The following is a 17,204-nucleotide window of genomic DNA, read 5'->3' on the forward strand; positions in this document are numbered from 1 at the left end:
CTTTTGTGTGCCGACAATATGACTGACAACGTGATGTTCAAAAAGAAATAATACGCTTGAAGAAAATTGCTTACATTAAAATATGCAGGGTTCAACGGTTTTATGGCCCTGGCATTCCCCACTCTCTCTCTGGTCTCTCTCTCTGTCTCACTCTTTGTAGTCTCTCTCTAATCCTCCCTCTCGCTTTATGCCTCCTTCTCTCCGTTTCTTCCTCCCACTCTTAATCTCTTTTCTCTTATTTTTTCCTATACCTCTTTAAACTTTTCTCTTATCTCGCTCCCGTCTTCCTCTGCACATTCTTCTTTCTTCCTTCCTTCGGCCTCTTCTCATTTTTCAATCAATTGTTGCTATGTCTCACTCTCTTTTATTCTCACCATCCTCTCTTTTTTCTCATTCTCCGTCTGTCTTCTCTCTTCCTCGCTCAACCATTCTTTGTCCTCTCCCCTTTTCTTCCCTCCCTTGATCCATGCCTGCCTCGCTCTCTTCTCTTTTCTCTCTTTAATTTCTTTTGCTCTCTTTCTTGTCCCATTCATTTTAAGTCACATACAGGTACCTAATTAGAAAGCTGGCGTTGCAAGGCATGTGAAATGTGTATGTCAAACTATTCTGTGTTTTCAGTCCGTTTTCTGGTGATGTTTACTACTTTCGCTCCGTTTTTTATATAGCCTGAACTCAACCAGAAGGATTTGGAGCGTTTTACAAGATCAACACTTATATTATAGAAGGGCAAGTTAACTTTGCTTTAGGTGCAGGGAGATTAAGTGACTTGCCCAGGATCACAGGGTGTTAAAACAACGTCGGGATTCCAACCCGGTTCCAAAAGCAGCAGCTGTAGGCCTTAAGCCATATCTCATCCCCACCCTTTTCCCGTTATGCTCTCAATTTGCACTCTATTCTCCCCCTTTCACCTGCACGCTTCACCCATCCCAAAGCACTTAATCGTCACTAACTAAACACTTATAAGGTCCCAAAGGCGAGACCTAGTGGCTATGCCAATGCTTGTTTAGTTTTGCTTATAACTTTGGCCTTGTTTGATGGATCTTCACAAAACTTTTTTTTTTTTTTAAAGTTCATCCACCTCCACTCCTTCCTGAAAAGTTTCATGATGATCCTTCAAGCTGGGGCCAAGAAAAAAGTGAGGTCCCAAAACAAAAAATCTGCATTTTTTTTCCATAGACTTCTGTAGGCAGGGCTACAACAAAAACTGCTGAACGTAATTACACCAAACTTGGCAGGAAGCTAGATCTTGGTCTGCAGAATGTGCTTTTTGTGTTTTGCTGTGTATTCGTACAGCAGTTTTTGAGAAATTAAGGGTGAAAATTAAGTGTATTTTGACAGATGGGCTCGTGAGAGTCCAACGGGCGTACCGCAAGACCCCAAAATGAAAAATAAAGGCCTTTGATTGGTCCAGAGGCCTGTTTTTCCTGTGAACCTCCAAGCTTTCGAGTTCTCCGATTAGTTGGCTGTTGGAATGTTGGAAATGAAATGGCCGCTTTTACTGTTTACTTGTGTTGTGGAAGTGAAGTTAAAACGTTATATAAGGGGCCGGCAGAAAGACGTGCTGTCCCCCTATGTTTTAAGAGGAGCTGTCTAAAGGATAAAGTGAAGATAATAAATGTATATTTCTTATAACTAATATTTAGGGTCTTGCTGGACTTTCGCAGTATCATGAATAGTTAAGAGTAGATAAGTTCTCAATACGCTATTAGTAGGAATGCATATTGTGGTCCTTGTTCTTGAGAAGAAGTGTGTAAGAGATTACTGCTGCGATGAATAGAAGATTCATTCTTTTTTTTAAAAGTTTGTTAAGATCTAGCAAGACTCGCGAGTGTGAAAAGTATGAAGGGGTGGGTGATAGAATACACTCTGCTATGCACACGTATCACTGTAGGAGGGAGCCTTCATGGGGATGGTGTTTATCAGACTACTATTTATGGTCATTAGTTTGAGACGAGTTATGAGTAGAGTTGAGGCTCATCCATGAACCCTACTACTTACACCTATCTTCTGAGAAAGTGGTGTGAAAGGAGAGACTGGTTTCTCCCCACACCCTACTAGGCACACCAGTCATCTGAGAGAGAGGTCTGTAAAGAGACAGTCCCTCCCCATACCCTACTATGCACACACACCCATCATTATAGAGAGGTATCAGCAGAGAGGCCAGTCCCTCTACACAACCTATACGCACATCTGTAATCTCGTAGAGGTCTGAAAGGAAAGGCCAGTTCATCTCCAAACCCTATAATGTACATCGATCATTACAGAGAACGGCCTCAGCAGAGAGGCCAGTCCCTCTGTACACCCTACTATGCACACCTGTCATCTGAGAGAGAGGCCTGAAAGGAAAGCCCAGTCCCTCCCCACACCATACTACGGGCACTTATTCAAAGAGGTCTCAGCAGAAAGGCCAGTCCAGTCGCACAACGTACTACGCACACTTGGTATCTAAGAGAAAGGTCTGGAAGGAGAGGACAGGACAGACCCCTGCCGCACACTACTATGCACATCCGTCATGTGAGAGAATGGTCTGAAAGGAGAGGCCAGTCCTTGTCTAGGCTGTACTACGCACACCCTCTATCTGAGCGAAGTGTCAGACCCTTTTAATACGTCCCACTCCTTGTGAGCTGCGCACTGTTTTCTGTTGTCTCCAACCATAAGCAAGATGACCAGTTACGACTTTGACTGATCCCTTGCAAAAATTAACTCGACTGTGTACCTCTCTGGACGTCCTCATAGACTTGTCACTTGGAATGCCTAGATTTTTTTTTTTTGGGTGGGAATCTATTTTTGGGATGTGGTGGTTGGGGTCAAGGAATAGCCATAATCCGCCCTGCATACTGGAAATTGATTGTTTTTCTTTCAAGGTTACCAACTAGATTTGGGTACTAGTATCCTTATCCATGGTAATCGCTTCTAAAAAATAAATTTAAAACACACCTATATGCATCCATAGAGTTGCACCTGGGCGCAGCCCCTTAGGTTAACATTACTCATGGTACTGATGTTAAAGAAAACTTTACGTTGAGCTTGGAAGAGCTATTAAAATGGGGATTGTATCTCTGCTCTTGAAAACACTGTTGCTCTCTAGTTAACTATTCTGTTTACTAACCTGCTTATTTAAATACTTTTATTTTTCTTAAACAGTGAGTCACTTCGCTTTCCCAATGAGACTTGCTTTCTTTTCAGGAGTTGGATCAGTCCAGGTACAGGCGATGGAGTGAATGAAGGAGCTGGTCCTCTTTGAAGTCAAGGCTAGAGAGGATGATGGCATTAGAGAATTGTAGCTTCAAATATCAAAAAGGCTTGCTTGAAGCAAGAATAGCAATCTCTTAGGAGGATGTGGGGAGGGCTGGAAAGGACAAAAACAGGGCACTGACGAGAAGAATTTAAAAATAGCCAGTCTTGTAGGTAAAATGAAGGTGAAAGCAGCTAAGGGAACCTCAGCAGCTCTAGGTGAAGTGGATGGTCTGCTCCCTCCCTGCTTTGTGTCCTCTAGGAGATTTGTATCCTCAACACCATGGGTGTAGATTTGATAGCATGGCTGTAATATTTTGTTGACTTGTGCAACTCCGAAGTTATGCTCTGCTGAAAGTGCGGTGGATCTACTGAGTTGTCTTCACTTAAGTCGAAATAATGACTTGCTGGATTTGATTGACTGTGTGAAAAATCCAATAATGAAGAATGCAGTGATCCAATGGTTTAGAAAACACTTGATGGAGGTAAGGCACATTGGGCCCACTTTTGATACCTGTGGCAAAAATAAACTGGAATTGGCTTGGTGGGGGGATGAAATCAAACAATTTTGAATCCTTGACCTTCTCCTCTGTGAGGAGTGCTCAGTAAGTCTCAATACTTGGAGGCACTGAAGAAGAAAGGTCCCATGCAACAGTTTCTTAGTGAACTGCAGATAGGACTGGACAGAAGGGGCGAGTGCATCATTCTTCGAGCTCAAGAAATGAGAAGGGTTCCCAGCAGCATGAAACAGCAATGGTAATTGCCAAGGTACCCAGAAAGGAAAGAAGCCCACTAGGACAGAGCCACAAGGGAAAGGGAGGTCTCCATCTTTCCAGAGAAACCTCATTTGGACTTGGTTTAAACTTTGAACATATATGACAAAACATGACATCTGATGGAAAGCAGCAATTGGACTGTGTGGTGGTAACAGTGGTGGGGAAAGATGCATGCCCCAAGGGGATAGCGATATTTCCCTGGGATTCCCTTAGTGACGATGTGGTAGAATCACCAGTGGAGCTTGAGGGCAAACATGGAAGGAGTAGTGTGCCTTGAGATGGAGACTGTTGCTGGTGGCCTAGGGCACTGAGATACCTGTGTGGGACGTATGGAATGAGGACCAAAGCATGAGACCAAGATGTCATCAGGTGAATAGTGTGCTATTAAGTTGCGCTGGATGGATCATTTGTGGTTGGGATTTAATGGCGCGTAGTTTGAGCCATGGTACTGAGATGGCAGAATATCCCAAATTACTGTAAGACCTATGGGTTATGATTTGCTATTGTCCCAAGTTTAAAGTGAGCCTTGTGCAACAGTTGGAATCATTCAGATCAATTAGGGCGCTGCCACTAGGGGTGCTTTCAGGCTTCACATGAGGTATTATAAGTATGTATATCAGACAAGGACAGCTGGTCAAGGCTGGAGAAGTGTTGGTTTTGAAATGACGTTTTGATGAGCAATGATATTGAGTTTCTGTATTTTAGTGAAAATGTGATTTATTTATTTATTTTTCCCTCCGTAAGTTATTCTTAATTTAAAGATGGTCACTTGAAGGGTGAAACTGGATGTTTCAGATTTAACTAAGCATCTTGCCCAAGGACTTTGCTTAGGGATTTTGGTAATGGACTAGGTGAAATGAGAGAGAGGAAAAGTCGGATCCCACAGAGCAGACTTTGACTTGGGCCTCAAAGGCCAAGGTTAGACCTTAGCAAAGTTTGATGACTATTGCTGATAACTATACATGCATCAACATATACTAGTATTTCAATATTGTGTGTTAGCTAAATGGCAATAAGATATTGCCGCACACTGAGGTACCTTTTCAAATCCTTTACATTTGGGTGATCATTAAGATCTTTGAACACCAGTCTGTAGGTCCAAGGTGGAATCATATTGCTTTACCTTGTTATATATTGTCACCGCTTATATCCAGATCTCTGATAGTATGTATTTATTTTAAGTGTCCCTGGAGATGATGCCGTTCGAGCTGTTTTACTATGGCTGCAGTGCAGTAGCTTGTAGTAAGAAATAAGGACTCTGGTATGAATGCCTGTGTTTGCAGCTCAGCCTATTTGAGATTATCATGCATAATTCCACTGTTTCGTGGTTGGTTTAGAAAAATAATTGAGGGGATTTCAATCCGGAGTGTAGTGTATATAGCTCACTATGAAATAGACTCTATAGATTATATATATTCTACCTTCTGATTCGCCACTTGTTGAAAACACTGGAAGCTACTTCACGTTTGGTGATGAAACCAGTTTTATATTTACTTTCAGGGTAGAGAGGCCAAAGTCCTACCACACATTGTATGGTTTTTGTTCACGTAGTACTGTGGTTCGGTAAACAGCAAGTTGGTGGGAAGGGATGATGGAGAGGGCTTTGCAGGAGCTGGGAGTTTTATTCATAGCATCAAGAATTCCACGTTTTAAACAACTGAGGAATGTGTTTTTTTCTTCAGAGGAAAGTTGTAAACGGATGGTAGAGCAGAGTTCTCACTTTCTGAATTGGTTGCTGGAATGATGGAGTACATTGCCTACTTTTTAGGTCTATATGATTGCTGCACATCTTACGTAGGATGTGTCCCCCTGGACACAACGTTGTGTCCTGATGGTGGGCTCCTCAAGTTGTAAATCATCAAGTAATCCAGAGGGAGGTTAAATCCATCTTTTAATTTTACTATTTATTGATATTGAGATCCTTATGAAAATTCTCTTGTACAATTCATTTAGCTGAACTTAAATCGTGATAACTGGATTAAGGTATCCAATGCATTTCGGGTATTTTACCCTTCGTCGGGGACCAGTTCTAAAACAAACGTATAATACTATGAGGAACTAAGGCTGTATTCATTCGAATTGCACAATGTTGTGGTGGTGCGTAAAGGTGCACGCAGTCACCCAAGTACCTACCACATGCTGGTGCATCTATTGGAGCATTGATGTGCATACTGTGTTCAAAACAAAGGGCTTCTCAAACAAATTTCTAGGGGTGGGGTTATAGGATCGCTGTAACCTTGTTATGAAACAGGTTTCCGTCTTAACAAATAAGACATAGTCTAACAGTCTGTGTGACCATGCTGCCGATATATTAGGAAGTGGTGTTAGCGTGCCATTGGAGATCTTTAAAGATTACGAGCGGATGTGACTAGTTTGTTTCAGGTGAAGTATTACCAATGTGCATATTTTATGCAGAGAGCGCGTGTGTGTTAGTGCCGAGGAGTCCGTGACATGCTCGCATATATCTGGTTTAAAGAAACGTGCTCTAACGTACTTGCTAAGCCAAATTTAAGGCTTTGTGCTGTTCGGTGCTGAGATAAAACAATTATAGTGCTCGTGAAAAACCAAACATATCGTTTTGTGCTACTGTATAGCAATAACTTAGGATCCAGTCTTTGGCTGTTCTCATCAGCTAAATCCGGTTCATGTGGTGAATTCCTTAGTGTCTGCGTGTCGGTGTTTAAACCCAGTGTTTTAGTTACCGAGGAAGGACTGTGAGCTACTATAGTTTATGGCAGACATCTTGGAATGGTGTGTGTTGATATAACTAATAGTGTGAATCCTAGTTCCTATGTTGTGAAAGGGTATATCAATATTGTAACTAAGTAGATGTCACAAGTGTATTTTAACTAAACCAATCTGAATAATAAAGTCTATTAAGTCCGTAAAGATTATTATAAAACTAAAAGTATTAAAGTGCATATGTTGGCTTACTTCTATTTCTTCGACAACAATGTTGGTGTTCCAAATACTATACATGATTATGAAAGTCAAAATCATAGATAACCTGAATATTCTATACGATCAGTCATCCCGTGGGGTTTCATACAGTCCAATGTTTTTATCCAGTAGTTCTCTCGAGGGGGAAGGTGTTTTCTGTTGTCTCGACCTTCATTTTTAGCAACCACTTCAAGGATTATGACTGATATTGTGGTGGTGATCGTGAAAATGATTGGCCACAACCGATTTCATGTTCTTTGTGCGGATGTTGGATTTGTGTTCATTTATATTGGTTTTGCGTTCCGTTTGCTATACAGTAGCACAAAACTTTGTTTAGTTTTTCAGGAGCACGAAAATTGTTTTATCTCAGCACGAAGCCTTAAATCCGTTTTAGCGAGTACGTTAGAGCACGTTTCCTTAAACCCGATATACGCGAGCATGTCAGACTCCTCGGCACTAGCAAACACACGCGCGCTCTCTGCATAAAATATGTACATTGGTAATACTTCGCCTGAAACACACTAGGCACATCTGCTCGTAATCTTTAAACATCTCCAATGGCACGCAAACACCTCTTAATGTATCGGCAGCATGGTCACACAGACTGTTAAACAGACTGTCGTATTTGTTAAAACGGAAACCTGTTTCATAACAAGGTTACAGCGATTCCATAACCCCCACCACTAGACATTTGTTTGAGAAGCCCTTTGTTTTGAACACAGTATGCACATAAATGCTCCAATAGATGCACCAGCATTTGGTAGGTACTTGGGTGACTGCATGCACCTTGGCGCACCACCACAACATTGTGCAAGTCGAATTAATACAGCCTCAGTTCCTCATAGTATTATAAGTTTGTTTTAGGACTGGTCCCTGACGAAGGGTAAAATACCCGAAATGCATTGGATACCTTAATCCTGGAATCACGATTTAAGTTCAGCCAAATGAATTGTACAGGAGAATTTTCATAAGGATCTTAATATCAATAAATAATAAAATTTAAAGACGGATTTATCCTCCTTCTGGATTACTTGATGATTTACAACTGGAGGAGCCCACCATCAGGACAGAATGTTGTGCCCAGGGGGGGACACCCTACGTAGGATGTGCAGCAATCCTATATTCAGAAGACGTCACAAATGGAAGAAGTTATCCCAGGAGCACACATCACACGGATTATCTAAATACTACTCTTTTGAACTTGGTTGTAGCGCGTATCTACCCTCAGTACTTTTTAGGTCTGACATTAGTCAAGAAGTTTTGGTTTTACTAAAATTATATATTATATGCTTACTTTTAGGGGATTTCAGGCAGCTCTATTTATCCATTGGCCTGTAGTATTAATCACATTTCCTTCCGCCCACTACAGTATGCTGTATGGGGCAGTGGTTTGCCCACTTCAGTCAATGGCTAGCTTCACAAGGAATACATTCACGCACAAAATAGTTGCCTCTAGTGCCAGTGACCACATTGACAGTGTGCTTTTGATACCAAAAATTAGATTTGCTTTTAGCAAATGTTTTTTAAATTTTTTATGTTAGTGAGGGCCCAGCAGCTCCCCAACAAAGATTTGCAAAACACAGCAAGCATTGACAAAGCCAAAAGACTAGTAGCCAACACCAGACTTTTGAATTTGTCAATACTGTGTCTTTCTTACTGACCTAAATCGTTTAAAATGTAATCTATGTCTCTGGGCTCTATACTTAAAATAATAATAAAATAATTGATTCAGGAGTTGGATATCAAAATGTATTAGAGGATATACATAGGCTGCTTTGCTTTGTATATAGATTCCAGCTATCACTGTATAAGGATGGGGGTAGAAGAAGAGAGCAGTAGAGGGGAAAAATACGTGGAACAAAAAGTAGTCCTGTCTCAATCAATCTGGGAGTTTTAAGCGCGCCACTCAACCGTGAGGGTCTCAAGGCGCTGGGGGGGATGGGGGGGGCAGCTCCAGTCAGTCGAAGAGGCAGGTCTTGAGGGTCCTCCTGAAGATGTGCAGGGTGGGGCCTTGTCTAATGTCAAACTCATTCCAGGTTTTGGCCACAATGTTGGAGCAGGCTCTTCCTCCCGTTCTTGCTCTGCGGATGCGCGGGGTTTGGGCAAGTTCAGCGGATCGGAGGTTCCTCTTGGTACGTGGAAGGAGATTCCATCGTTGAGATATTGAGGTCCGGTGTTGTGGAGGCATTTGTAGGTGTGGGTGAGTATCTTGAATGTTGCTCTCTTTTCAACAGGGAGCCAGTGGAGGTTATGCAGGTGTTGGGTGATGTGTGCGTGACAAGGGATGCCGAGGACAAGTCTGGGTGCGATGTTCTGTATGGTCTGGAGTTTGCGGACCAGAGACTTGTTGATCCTGGCGTAGAGGGCGTTTCTGTAGTCCAGTCTACTGGTTGAGTGTGTGGGTGACTGTCTTCCTTGATTTGGGGGGGGAGCCATTTGAAGGTCTTTTAGAAGATGTGGAGTGATTTGAAGCAGGTGGAGGAGACTGCCTTGACCTGTCTGGTCATGGAGAGGGAGGAGTTGAGTATGATGCCGAGGTTTTGGGCGTGGTCCGTCGGGGAGCTGCTAAGGGCGGTGGGCCACCAGGTGTTGTCCCATGCTGAGGACGAGGGTCCGAGGAACAGAACCTCTATCTTCTCTGAGTTGAGCTTCAGGCAGCTGCTGCTCATCCAGGATGTGACGTCCTTCAATCCTTCCTGAAAGTTGATTCTGGTGGTGATGGAGTCCATGGTGAGGGAGAGGATAAGCTGGGTGTCTGCCTAGTATACTATGCTGAGTCCGTGCTGTCTGACAATGGCGGCGGGGTGGGGGAGAGCCTTGTAGATGTTGAAGAGCATGGGGTACTCCGCAGTTGATTTCCATGAGTTCGTAGAGGGAGGGTGAAAGTCTGATTCTTTGGGTTCTGCCGGTGAAGGAGCAGAGCAAGTCGAGGGCGGTACCCTGTATGCCGGTGTCGTGGAGTCTGGCTTTGAGTGTGTGGTGGGAGACGGTGTTGAATGCTGCAGAGAGTTCGAGTCGGATCAGGGCTGCGGTGTGTCCTTGGTGGAAGGAGGGTGCGGATGTAGTCTGTGGCGGGCAGTAGGGCGGTCTCAGTGCTGTGGTTGCTGCGGAATTCAGATTGGGAGGGGTTGACGATGTGTTCTTCGATGAATTGCGTTATTTGGATGTTGACAGTCTTCTCTGTGACTTTAGTCGTGAAGAGGGAAATAGGTTGGTGGTAGTTCCTGTCCATGGATCTGCTGAAGGCTTCTAGAAAAGAGCTCTGACTTCTGCGCGTTTCCAGTCGTCTGGAAAGATGCCGGCTTCGACTGTGGCGTTTATGGTGCTTCATAGTTCCGGAGCGGTTGCGACGGTGGCTCTGTGGACGATATGCGGAAGGCAGGGGTCTGTGGGTGCCTTTCATGGTCGATGTGGTGTCTTTGGTGGTGACTGGGGTCCAGGAGGAGATGCTGGGCCGGCTGGCGTTGCTAGATGAGGGAGTTTTTTCGGATTCCGGTGTCTGGTTGTTGAAGTTGTCGTAGAGGCCCTTGATTTTCAGATGAAAGTAGGAGCCTGGCTTGTTGAAGAGGTCCTGGAGGGGGTGAGATCCGTGGTATCGCTGGGGGGGTTTGGTGAATTCCTGGATGACTAAGTGTTCCTTGGAGTTGGCGAGGATTTTGTTCTGGATGAAGGTCCTTTTGGTGGATCTGATGTGTTGGTGGTATTCTGTCATGGCGTTCTTCCGAGGATTTGCTGTTTCTCCAGTTCTTCTCGAGACGTCTGCAGGTGTGTCTGGATTCTTAGAGGTCGGCGGTGAACCAGGTGGCTTTTCTGAGGCGCTGTCTGTTGGGGTTACGTAGGGGTGCGAGTTAGTCTGCGCAGTTGGTTATCCATCTGTGGAGTTCTTTGGCTGCGAGGTTGGCAAAGGTGGGGGCTTCGCGGTTAAGGGTGTGGTTGAGCTTCTCCTCGGTGACCTTGCTCCAGTTTCTTCGTGGAGGGTGGGGTGCAGGTTTGGGCGGCGTGGGTTTGTTGATGTGGTAGTGTACGAAGTGGTGGTCTGTCCACGGGGGTTGTGTGGTGTGGCTGAAGTGGATGTTACTTCCTGCAAAGATGGGGTCATGGGTGTGTCCTTCCTTGTGAGAGGGGGTGGTGACAAGTTGTTTCAGTCCGAGGTTGTTCAGGAGGGTGGCGGAGTTGGGGTCGCTGAGGTTGTCGAGGGGGAAGTTGAGGTCTCCGATGAACATGAAGTCCATGGAGACAATTGCGTGGGGCGCGATGAGGTCTGCGATGGTGGTAGTGAACGCAGTTCGAGGTCCGGGAGGTCTGTAGGCGAGGGTGCCTCTTGGGGTCGTTCTGGGGCTTGTCTGGATCTGGAAATGGAGGTGTTTGGTGGCGGGCGGGCTGTCGCTCGAGCTGGTCGTGAGTCAGAGGTAGCTTTTTTTTTTTTTTTTTAAATTTCATTGATCATTACGCAACAGACAAACATCACAATGAAGTACATTACACAGTGCAAGGGCAGGTATCAATGCATTCCACAATAGTGCAGAGTCCATTGAGAGCAGGTCAAGAGCCTACATGCAATCCTAAATGAGCAGGGCAGTCAGAGAACAGGGGAGAGAGGCATGGATAAGGGGGTAAAGCGCATCACAATAATATAGGAACATGTCCATCGCATTGTCCTAAGAACAAGAGACTAGATAGTGGGCACAGACAATAAGTAGGTCGTGAGAGGTGACCAGATATCCCGGGGCCGGGATGGGACCGGCAGCTCCTCAGCATAGCAGACCAATTGATCTCGACAGTAGGTAAAGTCCTGCAACCACAGTTGTGTGGCGGGGGTTAGCCTACTCTCCCATCACATGGAGACCCTCCGTTTGGCCACCAGCAATGCAATGGCCACAAATCTTCGATAGGAGGCATTAACATCAGTAAGTCAGAGGGAGCTTTTGTGTGCGATGGCAAGTCCTCCTCCTGGGTGGTTGGGTCTGTCCTTCCTCTGGATCTTGTATCCGTCTGGGATGTCAGTGGCAATGTTGGGGGCTTAGGTGGCGTTGGTCCAAGTTTCTGTGAAGTAGGCGACACCTGGCGTGAGAGTGTCAAGAGGTCCCAGATTTCTACAGGGTGCCTGTGCAGGCAGCGCACATTGAGGATGCACCTCAGGGCTTCGGTGGTGTTGGCGTCCGGCCCTGGTGGTGCAGAGGTTGGCGGAAGTTTGGTGGCAGGAGAACTGACCGTGGGTGGCATTAGGCATGGAAGGCAGCTGAGTCGTAGCGGTGGGTGGTCGGAGAACCAGTGTCCCTGGCGCTGGTCGCGGTCAGGCGCAGACAGGCTTGCCTTTGGTGAACCTTTGACGCACACGCACAGCGGCCGCCATCAAATAGGGATGGGAGGAGGGAAGCGCAGCTGGGAGGCGGGGCGTGAACCAGCAGGGGGGAGGGGCCGCAGCAGCGGCAAAAAAGGAAGACGGGCAGAAAAACGAAACGGGCAGAGAATGACAAGGTAACAATTAACAGATTACAAACAAGTGTACAGAGGCACAATAAGAGCAGGACAGAAAAACCAGCACAGTGACAACAGACAGAACAAGCATGGGCATAGCCAATAGGTCTCGCCTTTGGCACCTTATAAGTGTTTAGCCATGCAAGGGTTGCATAACTAAATACTTATAAGGTCCCAAAAGCGAGACCTATTGGCTTTGCCAATGCTTGTTTCTGTTTATTACTGCTCTGTAGTAATGGCGGCACCCGTGCTTTAGCTTAAACATCTTAAGCTAAAGTCTGGTGCTGAGATTGCTTCAAAAGTAAAGAATTGTGTCTTTCTTTACTTTTGAAGCAATCTCAGCACCCGCCTTTACCCTAAGATGTTCAAGCTAAAGCAAGGGTGCCGCCATTACTACATGGGCGGAAAATGCAACCGCCGGCCACAGCTTGCAGTGCATGTGAGCGAGTGGTGTGCGCGCAGCAGTAATCGCGCCATATGGGGCCTCTGCTCAAGCGCACGCTCGCACACACGCACTGCCAGCTGTGGTCGGCGGTAGCATTTTTTTTAAACCCTTACTTTAAGTCTCGCCAGACCAGCGCAAGCTCTGGGTCAGGTGAGACCTAAAAACGGGCACAACACAATACAGATAGCGGCAGAAAAGCAAGGCTCTCCCACTGGACCACCAGGCATGAGGGGCAGGCAGGAGCCTACAGGTGGAGGAGGTCTACGAACACCGACCTGCACAGGGCACTGCACAGGCAGTGGCACAACAGCAGAGCTGCAAGGGGAGAGAGCACTTCTGACCAGGAGGTCAGAGGTCTTGCTCGCACACCCTCGCAGCAGCCGCCACCATTAAATAGGGAAGAGGGGTGGGAAGCACAGCTAGGAGGCGGGAACTGGCAGGGGGGAGGGGCCGCGGGGGCAGCAGCGGCGGAAGAGGGAAACGGGCAGAAAAACAAAACAGGCAGAGAATGGCAAGGCAACAATTAACAGATTACAAATAAAAGTACAGAGGCACAATAAGAGTAAGACAGAAAAACGGGCACAACACAATACAGATAGTGGTGGAACCAGCAAAAGAGCAAGACCCTCCCACTGGACCACCAGGAATGTGGCGCAGGCAGGAGAAACCTGCGGGTGGAGGAGGACCTTGAACACCTACCTGCACAGGGCACTGCACAGGCAGCTGGGCAACAGCAGAGCTGCAGGGGGAGAGAGCAGGTCTCTGACCAGGAGGCCTGCTGGTGTTCACCTTCCAGAGTGTTACATGATATTGTGGTGTTGCTTGAAGAGATGAAGAGCCAGTTGCAAAGAAAGGTTTAGATCCAGGGGGGGAGGTAGTTTCAGAACATAGGAGCAGAGCAAAAGGTTTGCTGTCTTGCATTTTTTTTAAATCTGTAGCTTGATGAGGTTCCATTCAATTTGAGGCATAATTCTTTAACAATTTGTGTGAAATTAGCCTTGATCATTATCTATTTAGTTTCTGATTTCACCTTAAAAATATTTTAAGCACTGAAATGCCTTCTACACTAAACTCCAAACTTGTGTATACATATAAACATATTGCATTTAAAAAATATTGCCATAACTAATTATGCTCTATTTTGAATTACAGGTGGATGATGTATTGCATCGCTGTAGAGAATATTTAATCAAAAAAATAAATGCCGAAAACTGTGTGCGATTGTTGAGCTTCGCTGACCTGTTTAGCTGTGAAGAGTTGAAACAGAGTGCAAAAAGGATGGTGGAACACAAATTTACTGCAGTTTGCCACCAGGAAGCTTTCATGCAGCTGTCCAGTGAACTTCTGATAGACCTTGTAAGTAGTGACAATTTAAATGTGGAGAAAGAAGAGACTGTTCGTGAGGCAGCAATGTCCTGGCTGGAGTACAACACTGTTTCACGTTCACAGTATTTGTCCACTGTTCTTAGCCACATCAGGATCGATGCTCTCTCAGAAGTGATTCAGCGTGCGTGGTTCCAGGGTCTGCCACCCAACGATAAATCTGTGGTAGTTCAAGGCTTGTACAAGTCTATGCCCAGGTTCTTCAAGCCAAGACTTGGTATGACAAAAGAAGAAATGATAATATTCATCGAAGCTGCTGCTGAAAACTCTGGTGGTTATTACTCATCGGTCTGTTATAGTCCCCAAGCAGAAAAGGTTTACAAGCTTTGCAATCCTCCCGCTGATTTGCACAAAGTTGGTACTCTTGTAACTCCTGACAATGACATCTACATAGCAGGTGGCCAAGTTCCTCTGAAAAACGCAAAAAGCAATCATAGCAAAGCAAGCAAACTGCAAGCTGCATTTAGAACGGTGAATTGTTTTTACTGGTTTGATGCACAGCAAAATGCTTGGATTCCAAAGACCCCAATGAAGTTTGTTCGCCTAAAGCCTTCCTTAGTCTGCTGCGAAGGGTATATCTATGCAATTGGAGGAGATAGTGTAGGTGGCGAACTCAATAGAAGAACTGTTGAAAGGTATGACTCTGAGAAGGATGAGTGGACTATGGTAAGCCCATTGCCGTGTGCATGGCAGTGGAATGCTGCTGTAGTTGTACATGACTGTATTTACGTTATGGCACACAATTTAACATACTGTTATTTTCCAAGGTCAAGTACATGGGTGGAAATGGCTACACGGCAAACTAGTAGATGCTTTGCTTCAGCTGCTGATTTTGGTGATAACATTTTTTATGTTGGAGGTTTGCATATTGGCAACAATTCTGGTATAAGGGTTCCAACCAGCACTGTTGATGGGTCATCTGTAACTGTGGAAGTGTACGACGTGAATAAAAATGAGTGGAGGATGGCCGCCAATATCCCTGCAAAGCGATACTCTGACCCTTGTGTCCGTGCTGTGGTTATCTCCAATTCCTTATGTGTCTTCACCCGAGAAACGCACATGAACGAAAGAGCCAAATATGCCATCTACCAGTATGATATGGAAGTTGATCAGTGGTTTTTGCGGCAACAAATATCTGAGCGTGTGTTTTGGGATTTAGGCAAAGACTTTCGCTGCACCGTAGGGAAGCTCTACCCATCTTGCCTTGAAGTATCTCCATGGAAACCTCCAACGTATCTCTTCTCACCGGACGGGAGCGATGAATTTGAGCTGGACGGAGAGATGGTAACTCTGCCACCTGTATAGCTTCTGGGGATTAAAAGACTTGACACGAGATTTTCTTGAATAAAGCGTTCATGAACTAAGACTCATTTTGTTTATGAAAGAATTGGGCTGGAAACCATCAGACTTCTTGTTAATACGTTTTTATTTTTATGCCCTATTAACATGTTTGTAGCCGTTAATGTTCTGTACAAATTAGTGAATTTTTATGGGGACATAGGCTTCCATAATCAAAAATATTTTATCAAATAGACAAACCTTTGTGTATATAATGCCAGCTTACGCATTTGAATTGTGTGTAATGCATTGATCCTTGCCCTTTGAAGGGTTTCCGTTAAGGAAGAGTTCACTTCAAGGCAGTTACTATTTCTAGAGTGGTATGTAAAACAATATGCTCTGCAGATTCTTCCATTTATTTTTTAACTTCTTAAGTGCTGGACTGGTTAGCGAATTGTCTCAAGGTTGAATTCCGGTGCACTTATCACTGATGTGTTGATAAATAAATTCCATGAAAGAAAAACCTGAATAATAACCAAATCCCATTTGATCTGCCAGTTATAGCAAGGGTGGATCTCTGTTTTATGGTAACATGCAGAGCAAATCATGGCTGCAGGTTCAGTCGCTGTTATTAGGTGCATGTTCTCTGTTTTCACTAACCTATCTGTACCTGTCCTTTTAGAACACAGGTCTTCCAAGCAGCTGGTAATTTACCAGATGTGGACTTAAGTTGCTGGGCTTGCAATAGAATTGCTAGTCCCTTGTAGTGCGGGTCTATGTGGAGCACGTTAATCAAACGCCTCCACACTCTGTATTACAGTTACATGGGCTCATGCATATTACTTCCTGCTGCTGATGTATTTTCCATCGTAAAACAAAGTTTTAGTTTGGAATAACCAGGTCGTTTTGTTAATTTAATAACATGCATTACTGTAGTGTGATTGTGTTTAGATATTCTGTAGCTATCATTTTTTTATTTGACCTTTTTGGGGGGGGATGGGAGGAGAGTGAACTGTTCAGGAATATTCTGTACTCTGTGCAGGCGAGCAGATGCCTAGTGCTGCTCTGGCATTAATCCCAGGAACCACTAGCAGTAGTGAGGCGCCACCTCCAATCTTACATGAGCACAGGTGCTTCATGACAAACCCTACTAGCATGTTCAGCTGCATCCTGTTCTGGCACTGTATTTTGAATGACATTAATTTATTAAAAAAAGAAACCGAACATTGTTGTGGTGTTTACTTGTGGTGCAGTTGTGCATGTTCAACGAGCCATGTATCATTTCCATAGGAGCCTGTCTGGCCTTTTACTGTGAATGAAGTACTTGCAAACTGCTACCGCCGATTTTCCATATTTAAGAACAGCTTGTTGTCAAGACTATAAGTTAATCCGTCTAGTTGGTAGTTGGAGCATATGTAAAATATGCATGTTTCTTCATTCAAGGTTTTTCTGTTTTGTATATTTAGCCCGCAAGACTGGGAGAATAGTGTGCTGCTGTTCCTTTTCCCATTTGGGAAAGTAGTGTTTTTCCTCTGTTGCTACAAGGTTTTTCTGAACAGCTTTTTCAGTCTGATACAGTCGGAATGCATAGGAATATGGCACATCGCAATCACAGCAGCTGCTTTTGTGAAAATGTGGCATTACTGCCTAATTAGGGCCATAGATCTTTT

General features: G+C 44.8%; 1 protein-coding gene across 3 annotated transcripts in view; it reads left to right on the forward strand.

Annotated features, from left to right (window-relative positions):
- Nucleotides 1-16,758, forward strand: part of KBTBD2 (kelch repeat and BTB domain containing 2) — a 214,918-nt gene extending 198,160 nt beyond the window's left edge. For all 3 annotated transcript variants that reach the window (XM_085607504.1, XM_085607506.1, XM_085607505.1), the window contains one exon: nt 14,026-16,758. In XM_085607504.1, coding sequence (XP_085463630.1) covers nt 14,026-15,561 — 1,536 coding nt within the window. In that variant the 3' untranslated portion in view covers nt 15,562-16,758. The remainder of the gene's footprint in view (nt 1-14,025) is intronic.
- The last annotated feature ends 446 nt before the right edge of the window (nt 16,759-17,204 follow it).

This window comes from Triturus cristatus, chromosome 5_2 (assembly GCF_964204655.1).
Source record: "Triturus cristatus chromosome 5_2, aTriCri1.1, whole genome shotgun sequence".
In the NCBI taxonomy this organism is placed as follows: domain Eukaryota; kingdom Metazoa; phylum Chordata; class Amphibia; order Caudata; family Salamandridae; genus Triturus; species Triturus cristatus.